The sequence below is a fragment of the Sander lucioperca genome, chromosome 17, assembly GCF_008315115.2.
Source record: "Sander lucioperca isolate FBNREF2018 chromosome 17, SLUC_FBN_1.2, whole genome shotgun sequence".
NCBI lineage: Eukaryota > Metazoa > Chordata > Actinopteri > Perciformes > Percidae > Sander > Sander lucioperca.
The window spans coordinates 18,926,747-18,952,447 of record NC_050189.1 but is presented as its reverse complement, the minus strand read 5'-3'; the positions used below and the strand labels follow the sequence as shown (position 1 = coordinate 18,952,447).

Here is a 25,701-nt window from a genome sequence, read left to right as displayed (position 1 = left end):
GACCAAAAAAAGCAATTAAAATCGCCAATCGATTTCCATCCTAAACAGAAGAGCAGAAGAGTCTCAGGGCTTATATTTATGCAGCAGAGAGATGATAATTAAAAAAAAGCTATTTTACAACATTCAAAATAGCTGTATTTTGCTGCCTGTTGTAAGCAATATTTAAACCACATTTAAGCCCATAACATGACTGACATGAAATGAAGACTTTATAACTTCTGCAGAATATGCCACACCACGGTTATCGCTGCGGGGAAACAACCAAAACCTGCCATAAATTCAGTCAGAATAAGCTGAAAACCTGCTAAAACTTCACATTTTTATGTTTTTAATGAAATTATTTAGGAGCATGGTAGCATAATTTACCTGGCACACAGTTTCAGAGCCGCAGATATAACCGCTGAATTTACTATCATATGAAAAAAAACTACGTTTTTCCCTCAAGTACCCAATCTGACATGTACTATGTTGTTAGCTAACTAGCTAGCTTAGCTGGCCAGCTTTAACTAATGTGTGTCGTATTTATTTACAATTGTGGCCGATTCTAGGGAGAAATAAGATATCAAAACATGCATCTTGTTGGCGGAACTTAAATACGTTTTCAGTAAAGTAGTTGTCATTTATGTTTAAGTTAGATTTATGTAGTAAAAACGTCCACAAAACATCTAAAGCAAGCTAGCCGTCAAGGTTAGCTAACATTTATGCTAGCGGGGTCTGTAACGTAACGTAACGTCAACGGTTGTTCCAACTGACTTTTAACGGTTAGCTTGTTTATAAAATGAACGTTCGCTAAATCAAGCGCTTACCGTGTCTGTCTGCCGCCATTTCTTCTCACAATCAAACGTTTTCTTCTGAACACAATTTAAACCTCAGCCGGCCGCAGTTCACAGATAACGTCCGAAACTGTCACGTACTTCAATGTAAACTTTACTCAAGAAAAATCTTACCTGGAAAAAACCTTCATAGCCTACTCAAATGAACAGGCTGATTGAGGTGAAGGCCAGGCCTCTGAGCCAATCAGCGCGTTCATCTGGGGCACGAAAGGCGGGACCACACAGAACGTTAAAAAAAATAAATTAAAAAAAAAGAATATATATATATATATATATATATATATATATATGATAAAATAATAATAATTAAAAAAAACATTTAATATAGAAAATATAATACTAATAACAATTAATTAAATTAAATTTAAAAATTAGAATAATCTAAATGGAAAAACACATTTACACAGTTAAACACAAATATATAATAAAATAAAAAAACATGTATAAAACAAAAAAATAAATATAATATATAAAACTAAGAAATATTAAAAAACATAAAATAGAATATGATAAATAAAACGTGCAAAATATGGACTAAAAAATATAAAATAAATGCTAGTTTTTAATGATAAAGGAAAGCTTTTCGTCAGGACAATTTTTTCCCCCATTGTTTATAAATACTTGTCGTGCAAGTACACATAGGGAAATGTAGTTTATAGTTGTAGTTCCTACGGTTCAAACACAGGAAGCTTGAAAACGCCACAAACTCAAAAATACAATCTTTATTAGATTCATTTTTACAGATTATTCTCATGTTTAAGTGTTTTTATGCGGCCATCCAGATGAGAAAAGGCAGCAGAACGGCGAGCGTGGCGGTGCACGCGGTCACGGCGTCGAGGCACAGGAGCAGGCATGCGCAGAGCGCCGCTGTCGCCTTGGCAACACGCCGACTCAGCAACAGCTTCCTCGCTGTCTTACAGAACTGTTGGCGAGGAAGAAGAGTGTCAGTGACAAAAACTATTACAAAGTTTTCTTAAATTTAATTAAAAAAAAAAAAAAAAATATTAAAAAATACACATCGTCGAAATAAAAAATATATAAAAATTAAGATTAAACTGTTATCAATTAAAAAATATTTAACATTAAATAAAAGATACATGAATACAAATTATTTTATAAATACTAAAAAACTAAAATAAATAAATATAATAATAATAATAATAATAATAATAAAAAAATATAAAATAAAATAAAAAAATTTGGAAAGTAAAATACTTTTTTTTAAATAACACAGCATTAAAATTAAATTAAAAAAAAAAATTAAATGTAAAAAACGATTAGAATATTTATAATTTCAGACCCCGAACGTTTTTTTGTTTAATATTTTTCCACGATTTTTTTTTTACATTTAATGAGTTTATATATATAGATATATATATATATATATATATCTATATATATATAGATATATATAGTGATTATTGTATATATCGTAATATTTTTCCGGCCAGAACAAGGGATACAGCTACGGCCGGAAGTGACGCAAATTACGCTAAATCCAGATAATTTTTTTATTTTTATTTAATGAACATAAGTGCAATGCCAGTGTGTATGTATACACAATGAGTCAATACCATATGGTGCATATTATGTAACTGTTTTGGTGCCTAACTGTCGTCGCTGCAGCCTCAATCACAAAATAGATCCTTCAAAATAAAAGCTCATCAACATCTCGTCTCTGAACAGTGTCAACACTCCGCCATTAGGTGGAGCCGTTACACTGCTGATGGAGCCTAGCTTGGTTTATAAATGGTTTATAAATGGTTTATTTCTGATAAAATATAAAACGTTAAATTAAATTAAATTATTAAAAATAATATGTATGAAAATATAAATGTATATATGCAATAAAACATTAAAAATTATTTAATTAAAAATATATAAATAGAAAATATGAAAAGAAAATACCAATAATTAGTTTTAAATGTATTTTTAAAAGTCATAAAATATAAAAGAACATTTTAAATGAAATAAAAAACATTAAATTAAATTTAATTTTAAAAATGAAAATTTTGAAGATAAAATAATACATAATAATTAGAATGTCTTGAATTAAAAATATATAACATTAATAAAATATGCATAATATAAAAATAATAAATAAATAATATTAATAATATTTCTTATGAAAAATATTAAATTAAAATTAAAAGAATTTAGAAATGTATTTAATGTGTTTTCTTTTTTTAAGTCATAACATAAAATAAAACAAAACAAAAACATTTTATTGAAAAATAAAAAATATGAAAATGAAATATGTAAAAGATTTAAATTAAACTTTTGTAAATAAAAAAATATTTAACATTGAATACAACTTAAAACATATTTAATATTAATACAAACTAATTATTATTTTTTTAAATAATAAATATAAATTGAATTAAAAAGATATGAAATATATATATATATATATATTAAATGTATTTGTTCTTGGAAAAGTCATAAAATATAAAAAAATTAAATTAAATTCAAAAACAATAATAAATAAAAATGTATTTAAAAATATATATATATATATATATTCTTTCTTAGTAATGCGCCAGACAATCTAAAAGACAAAAAAAAAATAAGAAAACATTAAATTAAATGTTAAAATAATAATAATAATAATTAAAATAATATAATTTTTTGTAAAAGTCAGCAATGAACCTTTGCTCCTAAACTTCTTCTAAAGTTTCCACGTCAGCCTCTCAGGCTGTCATGCCCTTCTCATCTTGTTTACTCAATCTTTCTTCCTCCTTTTCATCCTCCTCTCCTTCTTTCACAATCCCACCCTGCGTCACGCTTTGTGCAATCAAAGCTGCGTTGAAACAACCGTCTAAACTGCAGCAACAACAACAGAGCTTCCATTGAACTCGGCCGTTGCTGCGACAGAGAGAAGAAGCTTAACCCAATTACAGAGCGAGGCGGGCGGGTCTGATCTCAGATCAGCATTAATCTGCTGCTAAAGGAAAGTGACTAAAGGTCACTCTGGGCCGTGGAGAGAGGCAGGGACACGAGGAAAGGAAAGGAACAGGGAAGGAAAGGACATGGGAGAAAAAAGGGAAAGGGAAGGACATAGAAGAGAGGAAAGGGAAAGGAAATGGGAGAGAAGAAAGGAAAGGAACATGGAAGTAGGAAAGGAGAGAAAGGGAAAGGACATAGAAGAGAGGAAAGGGAAAGGAAAGGACATGGGAGAGAAGAAAGGGAAGGAGTGTAAATTGACTCTGTTTAAGTAACTAAATCCTGCATTCAAACTCTTTCTTTAGTAAAAGTATAAAAAGTATCAGCATGAAAATAAACTTAAAGTAAAACTCGTTCTGCAGAATATTTTGTATATTATATATATTACTGTATATATAAAGTAACTAAAGCTTTAAAATAAATAGTGTGTGTTTGGTTACCTGGAAGGTCTGATAGCTGGTGACGGTGCCGTACCGGCAGTACATGACATAGTGTTCACAGTTGTACCACAGCAGGCTGTAGGACACGTGACCCTGCGCCCTCTCCGCCCGCTGAGCCACCGCGTCCGCAGGCAGCGCCGGCAGGCTGCACACCTGCACACAGAGTAACTGATTACTGCTGCGATGTTACTAATGCTGCGTTCCAGGCAGCCCGTAACTCAGGTTTTCACAACCTTGGTCGGTGAAAGTGTCCTGGCACGGTAGTCAGACCCGTAACTTACTCCCCGTGAACTGGTACCAGATGGTTGTTCTCCCAGTTACAGTTTTTGACGTCACACATAAACAACAATGGCGACCCCTGTTGATGCTGTACAGACGCCGGTGATTAACAGTGAGAAATAGAAATAAATAGACGTGAATAGGCAACGTAAAGTAATTCCGCACATTGTAATCAAAATAATACACATATGAATGTGTACTACTACAGGTTATGTTTATTAAATGAAGCCCAAAATATGTCGCCGACTAGAAATCGCTAGTATCAGCTAGCGCTAGCTAACGTCGACGTTAGGGAGCGGCTAGCTGACGTCGGCGTTAGGTAGCCGCTAGCTGACGTCGACGTTAGGTAGCCGCTAGCTGACGTCGACGTTAGGTAGCCGCTAGCTAACGTCGACGTTAGGTAGCCGCTAACGGACGTCGACGTTAGGTAGCCTAACCTGAACCCTGCCAACAGCACAATGTTTAGCTAGCCAGCTTTGACGGTGTACCAAATGCAGTGTTGTAATGTAGCAGTAACGAAGTACAAATACTTTGTTACTGTACTTAAGTAGAAATTTCATGTATCTGTACTTTACTTCGCTATTTAAATTTATGTCAACTTTCACTTTTACTCCACTACATTTCTTAGATAAAATGTATACTTTTACTCTGTTATATTTCCACTAAGCATCTTCGTTACTCGTTACTAAAAAAAAAATTGTGTGCGACTGCAATAAGGGAGGTTTGGCGAATCACTGCTCCTAGATTGCATTACGCACGCTCTGCACGGCGCACGCTCCGCACGCCGCATGCTCTATTTCAGCGCTTGTTTGTTGCTAAAGGAGGAGGAGGACGCACAACTGAAACCGCCATGGAAGCACGAGCACCTACTGGAGGACCTCCCGTTATCGTAGACGACCACCCTGACGATAGTGGTGACCTCGGTGAACAGGGTAGTGGTGAAGATAACGTCATACACCCGTGGCCGTATTTGCAAGAAAAGTTTCTGTACATTGGAATGAAGGATTCTTCCTACCGGATGATTAAGAAGATATGGGAACCCTGAATATGCTTTATGCTTTACTATAAGAAAGCCACAATAAAGTTCACAATACAAGTTCTAACCGCTTGCTTTTTAAAAAAAAACAACAACTTTTACTTCAAATACTTAAGTACATTAAATATCAGAAAATTACTTTTGATACTTAAGTACAGTATATATCAGATACTTTAAGACTTTTACTTAAGTAATATTCTAAAAGGTAACTTTCACTTCTACCAACGTTTTTTTCTAGTACGATACTTGTACTTTTACTCAAGTATTGCTTTCTAGTACTTTATACAATACTGACCAAATGTCATTATTTTTTATCATCAGACGCACAAATCTGCTGTGCATACATGCACGCGCAAGTGAAGTGAGCAGCCACTTGTGCGAGCAGAGCTTGGCTTGCTGACGCGAAGATCATCAGACCAGAGCCGAACGCTACCAAGTCGTGAGTCGTAACTTGAAGTTGTAACTTACGGCCTAAAAATTGTGTCTGGAACGCAGCATTAGTACAAAGCAGGGCCGGCCGGTTGCACACCTACCTTCACACACAGATTAACTGATTACTGCTGGAATGTAACTAAAGCCCAAAATGTCAAAACTTCATAAAACATCAACAAACTTTACTCTCCCAAAACCAACCTCTGTGGCCGACAAAAGTTGTCGGAGCACAAATTATACAATTCGAAATGTAAAAAAAAAAAAAAAAAAAACGTAACGTAAACTGTGAATGAAGTTCTAAGGAAGATGTCTGTTAAACTTAGTAAATTATAGAGTGTGGTCTAGACCTACTCTATTTGTAAAGTGTCTCGAGATAACTCTTGTTATGATTTGATACTATAAATAAAATTGAATTGAATTAAATTAAATTAAACTATACAGACATACTGCTGTTAATACCATTGGCGTTGATTTCGGTGTGGGGACGGTGGGGACGCGTACCTACCAGATTTCGTTATGAGTCATTTTGTACCCACCACTTTTTTTGAAAACCTCGAGCTCAATTTAGTTTAAAAAAAAAAGTCCATAACATATATAATTCTTGAGCGACAGATGCCAAAAAATCCACAACAATCTCTATCCCCACAGGGCAGACACACACACACACACACACACACACACACACACACACACACACACACGCACTGCTGCTGCGCTGGCTGCACGCTTCTCTGTTCACTACGCTGCCTGTCGGGACATTCTGCTTAACGTGAAAAAAAGCTTAACGTGGTTTAATGTACCTAAACAACGATCAATCATCACCAAATTTCTCACGGCCATATCTTGTCATGAACACTTAAGCCTGTCAAAAGAACTAAACCGAAATCCAACGAGTATAGAAGTTATCTCACATTAGCATTGTCTTCTTTATTGATGCCTATGGCGAGGAAAAAGCTTGTACCTAAACAATGATCAATGATTACCAAATTTCTCTCTCATATTGCTCCTCATAACCACTGAAAACTGTCAAAAAATCGAACCAGAAATGTGGTGATGATTGATCGTTGTTTAGGTACATTAAACCACGTTAAGCTTTTTCACGTTATGACTTATAAACCCCATGAGAACCGTGGGGAGTCAACCCACAGCCGCTCCGCTGCCCTGCTGAAAATGTGAAGCAGAAACGTATCAGATGTCAGATAACGTCCATAATAATTGGACTTTGGGTTAGATTTTTTGACAGTTTTCAGTGGATATGAGGAGCAATACGAGAGAGAAATTCGGTAATCATTGATCATTAAACGTATTACGTACATTAAACCACGTTTTTATTCATTAGTAAGCTACAGGACAGCGTCTTTCAAAACATGACCTGCGCGAAAGAGAAAAAAAAATGAATGCATCTCTGTCCCCAGCACATTTCAAACCAAACTGACGCCCATGGTTAATACACAGATATTTCTTAGTGTGGAGCGATATTTCAACTTTGTGTCTGTACTTTGTCTCTACTCTTTGTTGCAGAATGTTTCTGTTTCTCCAGCCAGAAACTGAGAGTGAAAGCCAACATGTTGAGCAGCGAGTGCTTTCCTCACCTTGTCCATCGTGTTGATGAGTATCTCCGATCCGTAGGCGAAGTCCTCCACCGAGTCCACCCGCACGCTGCCGTGCTGAGGACAACACATACACGTTAACTCCGTTAAATACTCCTTTAAACACTGCAGAAATATGGAAGTATTAATACTTTTTGCCTCCAGATTTTGCACTCATAGGGTCCCATCTCGCACCCGGCGCAGGGCGGTGCAAAGCTCGACGCAAGTGTCTTTGCTAATTTAAGAATGTCCAGCGCCCGCGTTGTTTAAATAGCAAATGCACCTGTGCCCATCTGTGCGCCCAGGGGCGTGCTGGTCTTACAGGGAGGTGTGTTCAGGTGCATTCTGGGCGTGCTAGTCTTACAGGGAGGTGTGTTCAGGTGCATTCTGGGTCGTGATGGTCTTACAGGGAGGTGTGTTCAGGTGCATTCTGGGCGTGCTGGTCTTACAGAGAGGTGTGTTCAGGTGCATTCTGGGTCGTGATGGTCTTACAGGGAGGTGTGTTCAGGTGCATTCTGGGGGTATTGCTATCTTGAGGCAGCGGGAAGTGATCGCACCATTGACCAACAAAAACCTGGTCTAAAGTCAATAACGCAGCATTTCATTGTTATTTTAACAGCAAATTAGTAAAATGCTCCTAGGCTCGTGCACAGCGCACGCACACTATGCTTGTTACACACACAGGGACGCACAGCAGCACATGCACATGCAGAAGAAAATTAAAATATTACGGTGAAAATCCTCTATCATAATAGCAATGCTTCAAGGTCCAAACGTGCCTGGCTTTTAAAGGGAATAGGAGATGATCTCTGATTGGTTGATTGCATGTTACGCCCAAAACACACCTCTGATTAATGAAGACACTAAGTACAACCCTTTAGAACCCTTATTTCCGCCGTCAAACTAGCAAAAGTGTATTTGGACACGCCCTAAACGCACCGGCGCCAGTCTCAGTCTGAGTCGAGTGGTCGGTACCGTTGACTCTCAGTCTGGGTTGAGTGGTCGGTACCGTTAACTCTCAGTCTGGGTGGAGTAGGAGCGTTGGTACCGGTACCTTGGCCAGGACTCCCAGTATGAGCCGGCTGTTGGTCACCATCCGTCTGATTCTGTTCTGATCTCTGCAGACGGCCGGCAGGATATCTGGGATGAAGTGAGCTACTCTGGAGAGAGGGAAGGAAGGAAGGAAGGAAGGAAGGAAGGAAAGGGAAGGGAAGGGAAGTAAGTAAGGAAGGAAGGAGGGAAGGAAGGAAGGAAGGAGGGAAGGAAGGAAGGAAGGAAGGAGAAGGGAAGGGAGTGAAGTTTGCATCACTTTTTATGTTTTAATTTAGGCACAAAACAAAGGACAATGGGAGACAGACACACACACACACACACACAAATACACACACACACACACACACACACACAAACAGACACACACACAGACACACACACACACACACACACACACACACACACACACACACAAACAGACACACAGACACACACACACACACACACACACACACACACACACACACACACACACACACACACACACACACACAGACACACACACACACACACACACACACACACACAAACAGACACACAGACACACACACACACACACAAACAGACACACACACACACACACACACACACACACACACACACACACACACAAACAGACACACACACAGACACACACACACACACACACACACAAACAGACACACAGACACACACACAAACACACACACACACACACACACACACCCAGTGTAGATGAATAGTTCTCACCGGCCTCCGCCGAGGTAAATCCCAAAGTGTGTGAACAGCGTCCGGGGAACCTCCAGCAGGTCTCCCCTACGGAGAGACTTCCCGTCTGACCTCCGCTCCCTCTTTCCCCCGTCCTCCTCTTCCCTCTCTTCCCCCTCGTCTCCGGGGTCGGGGGTCGGCGTGGCGATGAAGAGCAGAGCAAGCAGCTGCAGAGGAAACATGATGATGAGAGGAGGAGAAGAAGGAGAAGAAGGAGAGAGAACGGTGGTTTTATTCTCAGGGAGGGATTAGAGGGATTAAAGGGGGGAGACATTTTTCACATTTTTCACATTTTGTCACAACAAACATGGCCGAATAGTATCATTTCTGAAAAAAATTATTGTCTAATACACACCTGGTGGACAGGTACAAAGAAAGGAAGGAAGGAAGGAAGGAAGGAAGGAAGGGAAGGAAAGGAAAGGAATGAAGGAAGGAAGGAAGGAAAGGAAAGGAAAGGAAAGGAAGGAATGGAAAGGGAAGGGAAGGAAAGGAAAGGAAAGGAAAGAAGGAAGGAAGGAGGAAGGAAGGAAAGAAGGGAAGGAAGGAAGGAAGGAAAGGAAAGGAAAGGAAAGGAAAGGAAAGGAAAGGAAAGGAAAGGAAAGGAAAGGAAAGGAAGAAGGAAGGAAGGACGGAAGGAAGGAAGGAAGGAAACGAAAGGAAGGAGGAAGAAAGGGTGGAAGGAAGGAGGAAGGAAGGAAAGGAAAGGAAAGGAAAGGAAAGGAAAGGAGGAAGGAAGGAAAGGAAAGGAAAATGAAGGAAGGAAGGATATGACCCAAATATGACCCCAGGACATAAATAAATAAATGAATAAATAAATATATATAAAATATATAAATAAATAAGTTTTTTTAATATCATAAATATGGGAGGTCATAAAAAATAAGCATCAAAAATGTCATACAAGGCGACAAAACGGTGGGGGAAAAAAAACCGTAAAAAATATTGGAAAAAGTGCCAAAAACTACGAAAAAAACTTTGGAAAAAACGTAAAAAACAAAAAAACGTAATACATTGTTTTGCTGTTGTTGAAAAAAGCACCAAAACATTGAGATAGGGACAACAATAGTGTTTTTTTCATGGTCGAGGGAAAGACTACGAAGGGTTAACTTAACATTTTATATAAACAGAAGAAAGATTATAATTGAGCAACGTTACGTTTCCCAACAGCAGCAACACAGAGAGGGAAACACAGAGCCGATTACAGTCACTGCCCAACATCATAGCCGCAGTATCTCAGATATTTATACTTTATAGTGATGGTTACAGTCACTGCCCAACATGATGGCTGCAGTATCTCAGATATTTATACTTCATAGTGATGGTTACAGTTACTGCCCAACATGATGGCTGCAGTATCTCAGATATTTATACTTTATAGTGATGGTTACAGTCACTGCCCAACATGATGGCTGCAGTATCTCAGATATTTATACTTCATAGTGATGGTTACAGTCACTGCCCAACATGATGGCTGCAGTATCTCAGATATTTATACTTCGTAGTGATGGTTACAGTTACTGCCCAACATGATGGCTGCAGTATCTCAGATATTTATACTTCATAGTGATGGTTACAGTTACTGCCTGACATGACGGCTGCAGTATCTCAGATATTTATACTTCATAGTGATGGTTACAGTTACTGCCTGACATGATGGCTGCAGTATCTCAGATATTTATACTTCGTAGTGATGGTTACAGTTACTGCCCAACATGATGGCTGCAGTATCTCAGATATTTATACTTCATAGTGATGGTTACAGTTACTGCCTGACATGACGGCTGCAGTATCTCAGATATTTATACTTCATAGTGATGGTTACAGTCACTGCCTGACCTGATGGCTGCAGTATCTCAGATATTTATACTTCATAGTGATGGTTACAGTCACTGCCCAACATCATGGCTGCAGTATCTCAGATATTTATACTTCATAGTGATGATTACAGTCACTGCCCAACATCATAGCCGCAGTATCTCAGATATTTATACTTCATAGTGATGGTTACAGTCACTGCCCAACATCATAGCCGCAGTATCTCAGATATTTATACTTTATAGTGATGGTTACAGTCACTGCCCAACATCATAGCCGCAGTATCTCAGATATTTATACTTCATAGTGATGGTTACAGTCACTGCCCAACATCATAGCCGCAGTATCTCAGATATTTATACTTTATAGTGATGGTTACAGTCACTGCCCAACATGATGGCTGCAGTATCTCAGATATTTATACTTCATAGTGATGGTTACAGTCACTGCCTGACATGATGGCTGCAGTATCTCAGATATTTATACTTCATAGTGATGGTTACAGTTACTGCCTGACATGACGGCTGCAGTATCTCAGATATTTATACTTCAAAGTGATGGTTACAGTCACTGCCCAACATGATGGCCGCAGTATCTCAGATATTTATACTTCATAGTGATGGTTACAGTCACTGCCTGACATGATGGCTGCAGTATCTCAGATATTTATACTTCATAGTGATAATTACAGTTACTGCCTGACATGATGGCCGCAGTATCTCAGATATTTATACTTCATAGTGATAATTACAGTTACTGCCTGACATGATGGCCGCAGTATCTCAGATATTTATACTTCATAGTGATGGTTACAGTCACTGCCTGACATGATGGCTGCAGTATCTCAGATATTTATACTTCATAGTGATGGTTACATCACTATATTTATACTTCATAGTGATGGTTACAGTTACTGCCCGACATGATGGCCGCAGTATCTCAGATATTTATACTTCATAGTGATGGTTACAGTTACTGCCTGACATGACGGCTGCAGTATCTCAGATATTTATACTTCATAGTGATGGTTACAGTTACTGCCTGACATGATGGCTGCAGTATCTCAGATATTTATACTTCGTAGTGATGGTTACAGTTACTGCCCAACATGATGGCTGCAGTATCTCAGATATTTATACTTCATAGTGATGGTTACAGTTACTGCCTGACATGACGGCTGCAGTATCTCAGATATTTATACTTCATAGTGATGGTTACAGTCACTGCCTGACCTGATGGCTGCAGTATCTCAGATATTTATACTTCATAGTGATGGTTACAGTCACTGCCCAACATCATGGCTGCAGTATCTCAGATATTTATACTTCATAGTGATGATTACAGTCACTGCCCAACATCATAGCCGCAGTATCTCAGATATTTATACTTCATAGTGATGGTTACAGTCACTGCCCAACATCATAGCCGCAGTATCTCAGATATTTATACTTCATAGTGATGGTTACAGTCACTGCCCAACATCATGGCTGCAGTATCTCAGATATTTATACTTTATAGTGATGGTTACAGTCACTGCCCAACATCATAGCCGCAGTATCTCAGATATTTATACTTCATAGTGATGGTTACAGTCACTGCCCAACATCATGGCTGCAGTATCTCAGATATTTATACTTTATAGTGATGGTTACAGTTACTGCCTGACATGACGGCTGCAGTATCTCAGATATTTATACTTCAAAGTGATGGTTACAGTCACTGCCTGACATGATGGCTGCAGTATCTCAGATATTTATACTTCATAGTGATGGTTACAGTCACTGCCTGACATGATGGCTGCAGTATCTCAGATATTTATACTTCATAGTGATGGTTACAGTTACTGCCTGACATGACGGCTGCAGTATCTCAGATATTTATACTTCATAGTGATGGTTACAGTTACTGCCTGACATGATGGCTGCAGTATCTCAGATATTTATACTTCGTAGTGATGGTTACAGTTACTGCCCAACATGATGGCTGCAGTATCTCAGATATTTATACTTCATAGTGATGGTTACAGTTACTGCCTGACATGACGGCTGCAGTATCTCAGATATTTATACTTCATAGTGATGGTTACAGTCACTGCCTGACCTGATGGCTGCAGTATCTCAGATATTTATACTTCATAGTGATGGTTACAGTCACTGCCCAACATCATGGCTGCAGTATCTCAGATATTTATACTTCATAGTGATGATTACAGTCACTGCCCAACATCATAGCCGCAGTATCTCAGATATTTATACTTCATAGTGATGGTTACAGTCACTGCCCAACATCATAGCCGCAGTATCTCAGATATTTATACTTCATAGTGATGGTTACAGTCACTGCCCAACATCATGGCTGCAGTATCTCAGATATTTATACTTTATAGTGATGGTTACAGTCACTGCCCAACATCATAGCCGCAGTATCTCAGATATTTATACTTCATAGTGATGGTTACAGTCACTGCCCAACATCATGGCTGCAGTATCTCAGATATTTATACTTTATAGTGATGGTTACAGTTACTGCCTGACATGATGGCTGCAGTATCTCAGATATTTATACTTCAAAGTGATGGTTACAGTCACTGCCTGACATGATGGCTGCAGTATCTCAGATATTTATACTTCATAGTGATGGTTACAGTCACTGCCTGACATGATGGCTGCAGTATCTCAGATATTTATACTTCATAGTGATAATTACAGTTACTGCCTGACATGATGGCCGCAGTATCTCAGATATTTATACTTCATAGTGATGGTTACAGTCACTGCCTGACATGATGGCTGCAGTATCTCAGATATTTATACTTCATAGTGATAATTACAGTTACTGCCTGACATGATGGCTGCAGTATCGCATATATTTATACTTCATAGTGATAATTACAGTTACTGCCTGACATGATGGCTGCAGTATCTCAGATATTTATACTTCATAGTGATGGTTACAGTTACTGCCTGACATGATGGCTGCAGTATCTCAGATATTTATACTTCGTAGTGATGGTTACAGTTACTGCCCAACATGATGGCTGCAGTATCTCAGATATTTATACTTCATAGTGATGGTTACAGTTACTGCCTGACATGACGGCTGCATTATCTCAGATATTTATACTTCATAGTGATGGTTACAGTCACTGCCTGACCTGATGGCTGCAGTATCTCAGATATTTATACTTCATAGTGATGGTTACAGTCACTGCCCAACATCATAGCCGCAGTATCTCAGATATTTATACTTCATAGTGATGGTTACAGTTACTGCCTGACATGATGGCTGCAGTATCTCAGATATTTATACTTCATAGTGATGGTTACATCACTATATTTATACTTCATAGTGATGGTTACAGTTACTGCCCGACATGATGGACGCAGTATCTCAGATATTTATACTTCATAGTGATAATTACAGTTACTGCCTGACATGATGGCCGCAGTATCTCAGATATTTATACTTCATAGTGATGGTTACAGTTACTGCCTGACATGATGGCTGCAGTATCTCAGATATTTATACTTCATAGTGATGGTTACAGTCACTGCCCAACATGATGGCCGCAGTATCTCAGATATTTATACTTCATAGTGATGGTTACATCACTATATTTATACTTTTTAGTGATGGTTACAGTTACTGCCCGACATGATGGCCGCAGTATCTCAGATATTTATACTTCAAAGTGATAATTACAGTTACTGCCTGACATGATGGCCGCAGTATCTCAGATATTTATACTTCATAGTGATAATTACAGTTACTGCCTGACATGATGGCTGCAGTATCTCAGATATTTATACTTCGTAGTGATGGTTACAGTTACTGCCCAACATCATGGCTGCAGTATCTCAGATATTTATACTTCATAGTGATGATTACAGTCACTGCCCAACATCATAGCCGCAGTATCTCAGATATTTATACTTCATAGTGATGGTTACAGTCACTGCCCAACATCATAGCCGCAGTATCTCAGATATTTATACTTTATAGTGATGGTTACAGTCACTGCCCAACATCATAGCCGCAGTATCTCAGATATTTATACTTCATAGTGATGGTTACAGTCACTGCCTTACATGATGGCCGCAGTATCTCAGATATTTATACTTCATAGTGATGGTTACAGTCACTGCCTGACATGATGGCCGCAGTATCTCAGATATTTATACTTCAAAGTGATGGTTACAGTCACTGCCTGACATGATGGCTGCAGTATCTCATATATTTATACTTCATAGTGATAATTACAGTTACTGCCTGACATGATGGCTGCAGTATCTCAGATATTTATACTTCATAGTGATGGTTACAGTTACTGCCCAACATCATAGCCGCAGTATCTCAGATATTTATACTTTATAGTGATGGTTACAGTCACTGCCCAACATCATAGCCGCAGTATCTCAGATATTTATACTTCATAGTGATGGTTACAGTCACTGCCTGACATGATGGCTGCAGTATCTCAGATATTTATACTTCATAGTGATAATTACAGTTACTGCCTGACATGATGGCCGCAGTATCTCAGATATTTATACTTCATAGTGATGGTTACAGTCACTGCCTGACATGATGGCCGCAGTATCTCAGATATTTATACTTCAAAGTGATGGTTACAGTCACTGCCTGACATGATGGCTGCAGTATCTCATATATTTATACTTCATAGTGATAATTACAGTTACTGCCTGACATGATGGCTGCAGTATCTCAGATATTTATACTTCATAGTGATGGTTACATCACTATATTTATACTTCATAGTGATGGTTACAGTTACTGCCCGACATGATGGCCGCAGTACCTCAGATATTTATACTTCATAGTGATGGTTACAGTTACTGCCTGACATGACGGCTGCAGTATCTCAGATATTTATACTTCATAGTGATGGTTACAGTCACTGCCCAACATGATGGCTGCAGTATCTCAGATATTTATACTTCATAGTGATGGTTACAGTCACTGCCTGACATGATGGCTGCAGTATCTCAGATATTTATACTTCATAGTGATGGTTACAGTTACTGCCTGACATGACGGCTGCAGTATCTCAGATATTTATACTTCAAAGTGATGGTTACAGTCACTGCCCAACATGATGGCCGCAGTATCTCAGATATTTATACTTCATAGTGATGGTTACAGTCACTGCCTGACATGATGGCTGCAGTATCTCAGATATTTATACTTCATAGTGATAATTACAGTTACTGCCTGACATGATGGCCGCAGTATCTCAGATATTTATACTTCATAGTGATAATTACAGTTACTGCCTGACATGATGGCCGCAGTATCTCAGATATTTATACTTCATAGTGATGGTTACAGTCACTGCCTGACATGATGGCTGCAGTATCTCAGATATTTATACTTCATAGTGATGGTTACATCACTATATTTATACTTCATAGTGATGGTTACAGTTACTGCCCGACATGATGGCCGCAGTATCTCAGATATTTATACTTCATAGTGATGGTTACAGTTACTGCCTGACATGACGGCTGCAGTATCTCAGATATTTATACTTCATAGTGATGGTTACAGTTACTGCCTGACATGATGGCTGCAGTATCTCAGATATTTATACTTCGTAGTGATGGTTACAGTTACTGCCCAACATGATGGCTGCAGTATCTCAGATATTTATACTTCATAGTGATGGTTACAGTTACTGCCTGACATGACGGCTGCAGTATCTCAGATATTTATACTTCATAGTGATGGTTACAGTCACTGCCTGACCTGATGGCTGCAGTATCTCAGATATTTATACTTCATAGTGATGGTTACAGTCACTGCCCAACATCATGGCTGCAGTATCTCAGATATTTATACTTCATAGTGATGATTACAGTCACTGCCCAACATCATAGCCGCAGTATCTCAGATATTTATACTTCATAGTGATGGTTACAGTCACTGCCCAACATCATAGCCGCAGTATCTCAGATATTTATACTTCATAGTGATGGTTACAGTCACTGCCCAACATCATGGCTGCAGTATCTCAGATATTTATACTTTATAGTGATGGTTACAGTCACTGCCCAACATCATAGCCGCAGTATCTCAGATATTTATACTTCATAGTGATGGTTACAGTCACTGCCCAACATCATGGCTGCAGTATCTCAGATATTTATACTTTATAGTGATGGTTACAGTTACTGCCTGACATGACGGCTGCAGTATCTCAGATATTTATACTTCAAAGTGATGGTTACAGTCACTGCCTGACATGATGGCTGCAGTATCTCAGATATTTATACTTCATAGTGATGGTTACAGTCACTGCCTGACATGATGGCTGCAGTATCTCAGATATTTATACTTCATAGTGATGGTTACAGTTACTGCCTGACATGACGGCTGCAGTATCTCAGATATTTATACTTCATAGTGATGGTTACAGTTACTGCCTGACATGATGGCTGCAGTATCTCAGATATTTATACTTCGTAGTGATGGTTACAGTTACTGCCCAACATGATGGCTGCAGTATCTCAGATATTTATACTTCATAGTGATGGTTACAGTTACTGCCTGACATGACGGCTGCAGTATCTCAGATATTTATACTTCATAGTGATGGTTACAGTCACTGCCTGACCTGATGGCTGCAGTATCTCAGATATTTATACTTCATAGTGATGGTTACAGTCACTGCCCAACATCATGGCTGCAGTATCTCAGATATTTATACTTCATAGTGATGATTACAGTCACTGCCCAACATCATAGCCGCAGTATCTCAGATATTTATACTTCATAGTGATGGTTACAGTCACTGCCCAACATCATAGCCGCAGTATCTCAGATATTTATACTTCATAGTGATGGTTACAGTCACTGCCCAACATCATGGCTGCAGTATCTCAGATATTTATACTTCATAGTGATGGTTACAGTCACTGCCCAACATCATGGCTGCAGTATCTCAGATATTTATACTTTATAGTGATGGTTACAGTTACTGCCTGACATGATGGCTGCAGTATCTCAGATATTTATACTTCAAAGTGATGGTTACAGTCACTGCCTGACATGATGGCTGCAGTATCTCAGATATTTATACTTCATAGTGATGGTTACAGTCACTGCCTGACATGATGGCTGCAGTATCTCAGATATTTATACTTCATAGTGATAATTACAGTTACTGCCTGACATGATGGCCGCAGTATCTCAGATATTTATACTTCATAGTGATGGTTACAGTCACTGCCTGACATGATGGCTGCAGTATCTCAGATATTTATACTTCATAGTGATAATTACAGTTACTGCCTGACATGATGGCTGCAGTATCGCATATATTTATACTTCATAGTGATAATTACAGTTACTGCCTGACATGATGGCTGCAGTATCTCAGATATTTATACTTCATAGTGATGGTTACAGTTACTGCCTGACATGATGGCTGCAGTATCTCAGATATTTATACTTCGTAGTGATGGTTACAGTTACTGCCCAACATGATGGCTGCAGTATCTCAGATATTTATACTTCATAGTGATGGTTACAGTTACTGCCTGACATGACGGCTGCAGTATCTCAGATATTTATACTTCATAGTGATGGTTACAGTCACTGCCTGACCTGATGGCTGCAGTATCTCAGATATTTATACTTCATAGTGATGGTTACAGTCACTGCCCAACATCATGGCTGCAGTATCTCAGATATTTATACTTCAAAGTGATGGTTACAGTCACTGCCTGACATGATGGCTGCAGTATCTCAGATATTTATACTTCATAGTGATAATTACAGTTACTGCCTGACATGATGGCTGCAGTATCTCAGATATTTATACTTCAAAGTGATGGTTACAGTCACTGCCTGACATGATGGTTGCAGTATCTCATATATTTATACTTCATAGTGATAATTACAGTTACTGCCTGACATGATGGCTGCAGTATCTCAGATATTTATACTTCATAGTGATGGTTACAGTTACTGCCTGACATGATGGCTGCAGTATCTCAGATATTTATACTTCATAGTGATGGTTACATCACTATATTTATACTTCATAGTGATGGTTACAGTTACTGCCCGACATGATGGACGCAGTATCTCAGATATTTATACTTCATAGTGATAATTACAGTTACTGCCTGACATGATGGCCGCAGTATCTCAGATATTTATACTTCATAGTGATGGTTACAGTTACTGCCTGACATGATGGCTGCAGTATCTCAGATATTTATACTTCATAGTGATGGTTACAGTCACTGCCCAACATGATGGCCGCAGTATCTCAGATATTTATACTTCATAGTGATGGTTACATCACTATATTTATACTTTTTAGTGATGGTTACAGTTACTGCCCGACATGATGGCCGCAGTATCTCAGATATTTATACTTCAAAGTGATAATTACAGTTACTGCCTGACATGATGGCCGCAGTATCTCAGATATTTATACTTCATAGTGATAATTACAGTTACTGCCTGACATGATGGCTGCAGTATCTCAGATATTTATACTTCGTAGTGATGGTTACAGTTACTGCCCAACATCATGGCTGCAGTATCTCAGATATTTATACTTCATAGTGATGATTACAGTCACTGCCCAACATCATAGCCGCAGTATCTCAGATATTTATACTTCATAGTGATGGTTACAGTCACTGCCCAACATCATAGCCGCAGTATCTCAGATATTTATACTTTATAGTGATGGTTACAGTCACTGCCCAACATCATAGCCGCAGTATCTCAGATATTTATACTTCATAGTGATGGTTACAGTCACTGCCTTACATGATGGCCGCAGTATCTCAGATATTTATACTTCATAGTGATGGTTACAGTCACTGCCTGACATGATGGCCGCAGTATCTCAGATATTTATACTTCAAAGTGATGGTTACAGTCACTGCCTGACATGATGGCTGCAGTATCTCATATATTTATACTTCATAGTGATAATTACAGTTACTGCCTGACATGATGGCTGCAGTATCTCAGATATTTATACTTCATAGTGATGGTTACAGTCACTGCCCAACATCATAGCCGCAGTATCTCAGATATTTATACTTCATAGTGATGGTTACAGTCACTGCCTGACATGATGGCTGCAGTATCTCAGATATTTATACTTCATAGTGATAATTACAGTTACTGCCTGACATGATGGCCGCAGTATCTCAGATATTTATACTTCATAGTGATGGTTACAGTCACTGCCTGACATGATGGCCGCAGTATCTCAGATATTTATACTTCAAAGTGATGGTTACAGTCACTGCCTGACATGATGGCTGCAGTATCTCATATATTTATACTTCATAGTGATAATTACAGTTACTGCCTGACATGATGGCTGCAGTATCTCAGATATTTATACTTCATAGTGATGGTTACATCACTATATTTATACTTCATAGTGATGGTTACAGTTACTGCCCGACATGATGGCCGCAGTACCTCAGATATTTATACTTCATAGTGATGGTTACAGTTACTGCCTGACATGACGGCTGCAGTATCTCAGATATTTATACTTCATAGTGATGGTTACAGTTACTGCCTGACATGATGGCCGCAGTATCTCAGATATTTATACTTCATAGTGATGGTTACAGTCACTGCCTGACATGATGGCCGCAGTATCTCAGATATTTATACTTCAAAGTGATGGTTACAGTCACTGCCTGACATGATGGCTGCAGTATCTCATATATTTATACTTCATAGTGATAATTACAGTTACTGCCTGACATGATGGCTGCAGTATCTCAGATATTTATACTTCATTGTGATGGTTACAGTTACTGCCCAACATCATAGCCGCAGTATCTCAGATATTTATACTTCATAGTGATGGTTACAGTCACTGCCTGACATGATGGCTGCAGTATCTCAGATATTTATACTTCATAGTGATAATTACAGTTACTGCCTGACATGATGGCCGCAGTATCTCAGATATTTATACTTCATAGTGATGGTTACAGTCACTGCCTGACATGATGGCTGCAGTATCTCAGATATTTATACTTCAAAGTGATGGTTACAGTCACTGCCTGACATGATGGCTGCAGTATCTCATATATTTATACTTCATAGTGATAATTACAGTTACTGCCTGACATGATGGCTGCAGTATCTCAGATATTTATACTTCATAGTGATGGTTACATCACTATATTTATACTTCATAGTGATGGTTACAGTTACTGCCCGACATGATGGCCGCAGTACCTCAGATATTTATACTTCATAGTGATGGTTACAGTTACTGCCTGACATGACGGCTGCAGTATCTCAGATATTTATACTTCATAGTGATGGTTACAGTTACTGCCTGACATGATGGCTGCAGTATCTCAGATATTTATACTTCGTAGTGATGGTTACAGTTACTGCCCAACATGATGGCTGCAGTATCTCAGATATTTATACTTCATAGTGATGGTTACAGTTACTGCCTGACATGACGGCTGCAGTATCTCAGATATTTATACTTCATAGTGATGGTTACAGTCACTGCCTGACATGATGGCTGCAGTATCTCAGATATTTATACTTCGTAGTGATGGTTACAGTTACTGCCCAACATGATGGCTGCAGTATCTCAGATATTTATACTTCATAGTGATGATTACAGTCACTGCCCAACATCATAGCCGCAGTATCTCAGAAATTTATACTTCATAGTGATGGTTACAGTCACTGCCCAACATCATAGCCGCAGTATCTCAGATATTTATACTTCATAGTGATGGTTACAGTCACTGCCCAACATCATAGCCGCAGTATCTCAGATATTTATACTTCATAGTGATGGTTACAGTCACTGCCCAACATCATGGCTGCAGTATCTCAGATATTTATACTTCATAGTGATAATTACAGTTACTGCCTGACATGATGGCCGCAGTATCTCAGATATTTATACTTCATAGTGATAATTACAGTTACTGCCTGACATGATGGCTGCAGTATCTCAGATATTTATACTTCGTAGTGATGGTTACAGTTACTGCCCAACATGATGGCTGCAGTATCTCAGATATTTATACTTCATAGTGATGGTGACAGTCACTGCCCAACATCATAGCCGCAGTATCTCAGATATTTATACTTCATAGTGATGATTACAGTCACTGCCCAACATCATAGCCGCAGTATCTCAGAAATTTATACTTCATAGTGATGGTTACAGTCACTGCCCAACATCATAGCCGCAGTATCTCAGATATTTATACTTCATAGTGATGGTTACAGTCACTGCCCAACATCATAGCCGCAGTATCTCAGATATTTATACTTCATAGTGATGGTTACAGTCACTGCCCAACATCATGGCTGCAGTATCTCAGATATTTATACTTCATAGTGATAATTACAGTTACTGCCTGACATGATGGCCGCAGTATCTCAGATATTTATACTTCATAGTGATAATTACAGTTACTGCCTGACATGATGGCTGCAGTATCTCAGATATTTATACTTCATAGTGATGGTTACAGTCACTGCCTGACATGATGGCTGCAGTATCTCAGATATTTATACTTCATAGTGATGGTTACAGTTACTGCCTGATATGACGGCTGCAGTATCTCAGATATTTATACTTCATAGTGATGGTTACAGTTACTGCCTGACATGATGGCTGCAGTATCTCAGATATTTATACTTCGTAGTGATGGTTACAGTTACTGCCCAACATGATGGCTGCAGTATCTCAGATATTTATACTTCATAGTGATGGTTACAGTTACTGCCTGACATGACGGCTGCAGTATCTCAGATATTTATACTTCATAGTGATGGTTACAGTCACTGCCTGACCTGATGGCTGCAGTATCTCAGATATTTATACTTCATAGTGATGGTTACAGTCACTGCCCAACATCATGGCTGCAGTATCTCAGATATTTATACTTCATAGTGATGATTACAGTCACTGCCCAACATCATAGCCGCAGTATCTCAGATATTTATACTTCATAGTGATGGTTACAGTCACTGCCCAACATCATAGCCGCAGTATCTCAGATATTTATACTTCATAGTGATGGTTACAGTCACTGCCCAACATCATGGCTGCAGTATCTCAGATATTTATACTTTATAGTGATGGTTACAGTCACTGCCCAACATCATAGCCGCAGTATCTCAGATATTTATACTTCATAGTGATGGTTACAGTCACTGCCCAACATCATGGCTGCAGTATCTCAGATATTTATACTTTATAGTGATGGTTACAGTTACTGCCTGACATGACGGCTGCAGTATCTCAGATATTTATACTTCAAAGTGATGGTTACAGTCACTGCCTGACATGATGGCTGCAGTATCTCAGATATTTATACTTCATAGTGATGGTTACAGTCACTGCCTGACATGATGGCTGCAGTATCTCAGATATTTATACTTCATAGTGATAATTACAGTTACTGCCTGACATGATGGCCGCAGTATCTCAGATATTTATACTTCATAGTGATGGTTACAGTCACTGCCTGACATGATGGCTGCAGTATCTCAGATATTTATACTTCATAGTGATAATTACAGTTACTGCCTGACATGATGGCCGCAGTATCTCAGATATTTATACTTCATAGTGATAATTACAGTTACTGCCTGACATGATGGCTGCAGTATCGCATATATTTATACTTCATAGTGATGATTACAGTCACTGCCCAACATCATAGCCGCAGTATCTCAGATATTTATACTTTATAGTGATGGTTACAGTCACTGCCCAACATCATAGCCGCAGTATCTCAGATATTTATACTTCATAGTGATGGTTACAGTCACTGCCTGACATGATGGCTGCAGTATCTCAGATATTTATACTTCATAGTGATGGTTACAGTCACTGCCTTACATGATGGCCGCAGTATCTCAGATATTTATACTTCATAGTGATGGTTACAGTCACTGCCTGACATGATGGCCGCAGTATCTCAGATATTTATACTTCAAAGTGATGGTTACAGTCACTGCCTGACATGATGGCTGCAGTATCTCATATATTTATACTTCATAGTGATAATTACAGTTACTGCCTGACATGATGGCTGCAGTATCTCAGATATTTATACTTCATTGTGATGGTTACAGTTACTGCCCAACATCATAGCCGCAGTATCTCAGATATTTATACTTCATAGTGATGGTTACAGTCACTGCCTGACATGATGGCTGCAGTATCTCAGATATTTATACTTCATAGTGATAATTACAGTTACTGCCTGACATGATGGCCGCAGTATCTCAGATATTTATACTTCATAGTGATGGTTACAGTCACTGCCTGACATGATGGCTGCAGTATCTCAGATATTTATACTTCAAAGTGATGGTTACAGTCACTGCCTGACATGATGGCTGCAGTATCTCATATATTTATACTTCATAGTGATAATTACAGTTACTGCCTGACATGATGGCTGCAGTATCTCAGATATTTATACTTCATAGTGATGGTTACATCACTATATTTATACTTCATAGTGATGGTTACAGTTACTGCCCGACATGATGGCCGCAGTACCTCAGATATTTATACTTCATAGTGATGGTTACAGTTACTGCCTGACATGACGGCTGCAGTATCTCAGATATTTATACTTCATAGTGATGGTTACAGTTACTGCCTGACATGATGGCTGCAGTATCTCAGATATTTATACTTCGTAGTGATGGTTACAGTTACTGCCCAACATGATGGCTGCAGTATCTCAGATATTTATACTTCATAGTGATGGTTACAGTTACTGCCTGACATGACGGCTGCAGTATCTCAGATATTTATACTTCATAGTGATGGTTACAGTCACTGCCTGACATGATGGCTGCAGTATCTCAGATATTTATACTTCGTAGTGATGGTTACAGTTACTGCCCAACATGATGGCTGCAGTATCTCAGATATTTATACTTCATAGTGATGGTTACAGTCACTGCCCAACATCATGGCTGCAGTATCTCAGATATTTATACTTCATAGTGATGATTACAGTCACTGCCCAACATCATAGCCGCAGTATCTCAGAAATTTATACTTCATAGTGATGGTTACAGTCACTGCCCAACATCATAGCCGCAGTATCTCAGATATTTATACTTCATAGTGATGGTTACAGTCACTGCCCAACATCATGGCTGCAGTATCTCAGATATTTATACTTCATAGTGATAATTACAGTTACTGCCTGACATGATGGCCGCAGTATCTCAGATATTTATACTTCATAGTGATAATTACAGTTACTGCCTGACATGATGGCTGCAGTATCTCAGATATTTATACTTCGTAGTGATGGTTACAGTTACTGCCCAACATGATGGCTGCAGTATCTCAGATATTTATACTTCATAGTGATGGTGACAGTCACTGCCCAACATCATAGCCGCAGTATCTCAGATATTTATACTTTATAGTGATGGTTACAGTCACTGCCCAACATCATAGCCGCAGTATCTCAGATATTTATACTTCATAGTGATGGTTA

General features: G+C 38.7%; 3 protein-coding genes across 3 annotated transcripts in view; 1 reads left to right on the top strand and 2 right to left on the bottom strand.

Annotated features, from left to right (window-relative positions):
* Positions 1 to 958, bottom strand: part of LOC116052149 (probable RNA-binding protein 46) — an 11,998-nt gene extending 11,040 nt beyond the window's left edge. The window contains exon 1 of the mRNA XM_035994216.1: positions 807 to 958. Coding sequence (XP_035850109.1) covers positions 807 to 825 — 19 coding nt within the window. The 5' untranslated portion in view covers positions 826 to 958. The remainder of the gene's footprint in view (positions 1 to 806) is intronic.
* LOC116064546 (zinc finger protein 239-like) overlaps positions 1 to 25,701 on the top strand; it is a 914,372-nt gene that overhangs the window by 175,943 nt on the left and 712,728 nt on the right. The gene's annotated exons all lie outside the window — the stretch shown is intronic.
* Positions 1,537 to 9,586, bottom strand: LOC116052082 (lecithin retinol acyltransferase-like). Its single transcript, XM_031302569.1, has 5 exons — positions 9,335 to 9,586; positions 8,607 to 8,712; positions 7,556 to 7,630; positions 4,217 to 4,369; positions 1,537 to 1,755 (listed from the first exon to the last, which is right to left on the bottom strand). The coding sequence occupies exons 1-5, from the start codon at positions 9,532 to 9,534 to the stop codon at positions 1,600 to 1,602; spliced, it is 690 nt and encodes a 229-aa protein (XP_031158429.1). The 5' UTR covers positions 9,535 to 9,586; the 3' UTR covers positions 1,537 to 1,599.

Coding starts and splice junctions, on each gene's coding strand:
- LOC116052082 (XM_031302569.1), bottom strand. CDS start 9,534: ATGTTTCCTCTGCAGCTGCTTGCTCTGCTCTTCATCGCCACGCCGACC. Junction 8,713..9,334: donor ATTTACCTCGGCGGAGGCCG/GTGAGAACTATT, acceptor CCCTCTCTCCAG/AGTAGCTCACTTCATCCCAG. Junction 7,631..8,606: donor TACTGGGAGTCCTGGCCAAG/GTACCGGTACCA, acceptor TGTTGTCCTCAG/CACGGCAGCGTGCGGGTGGA.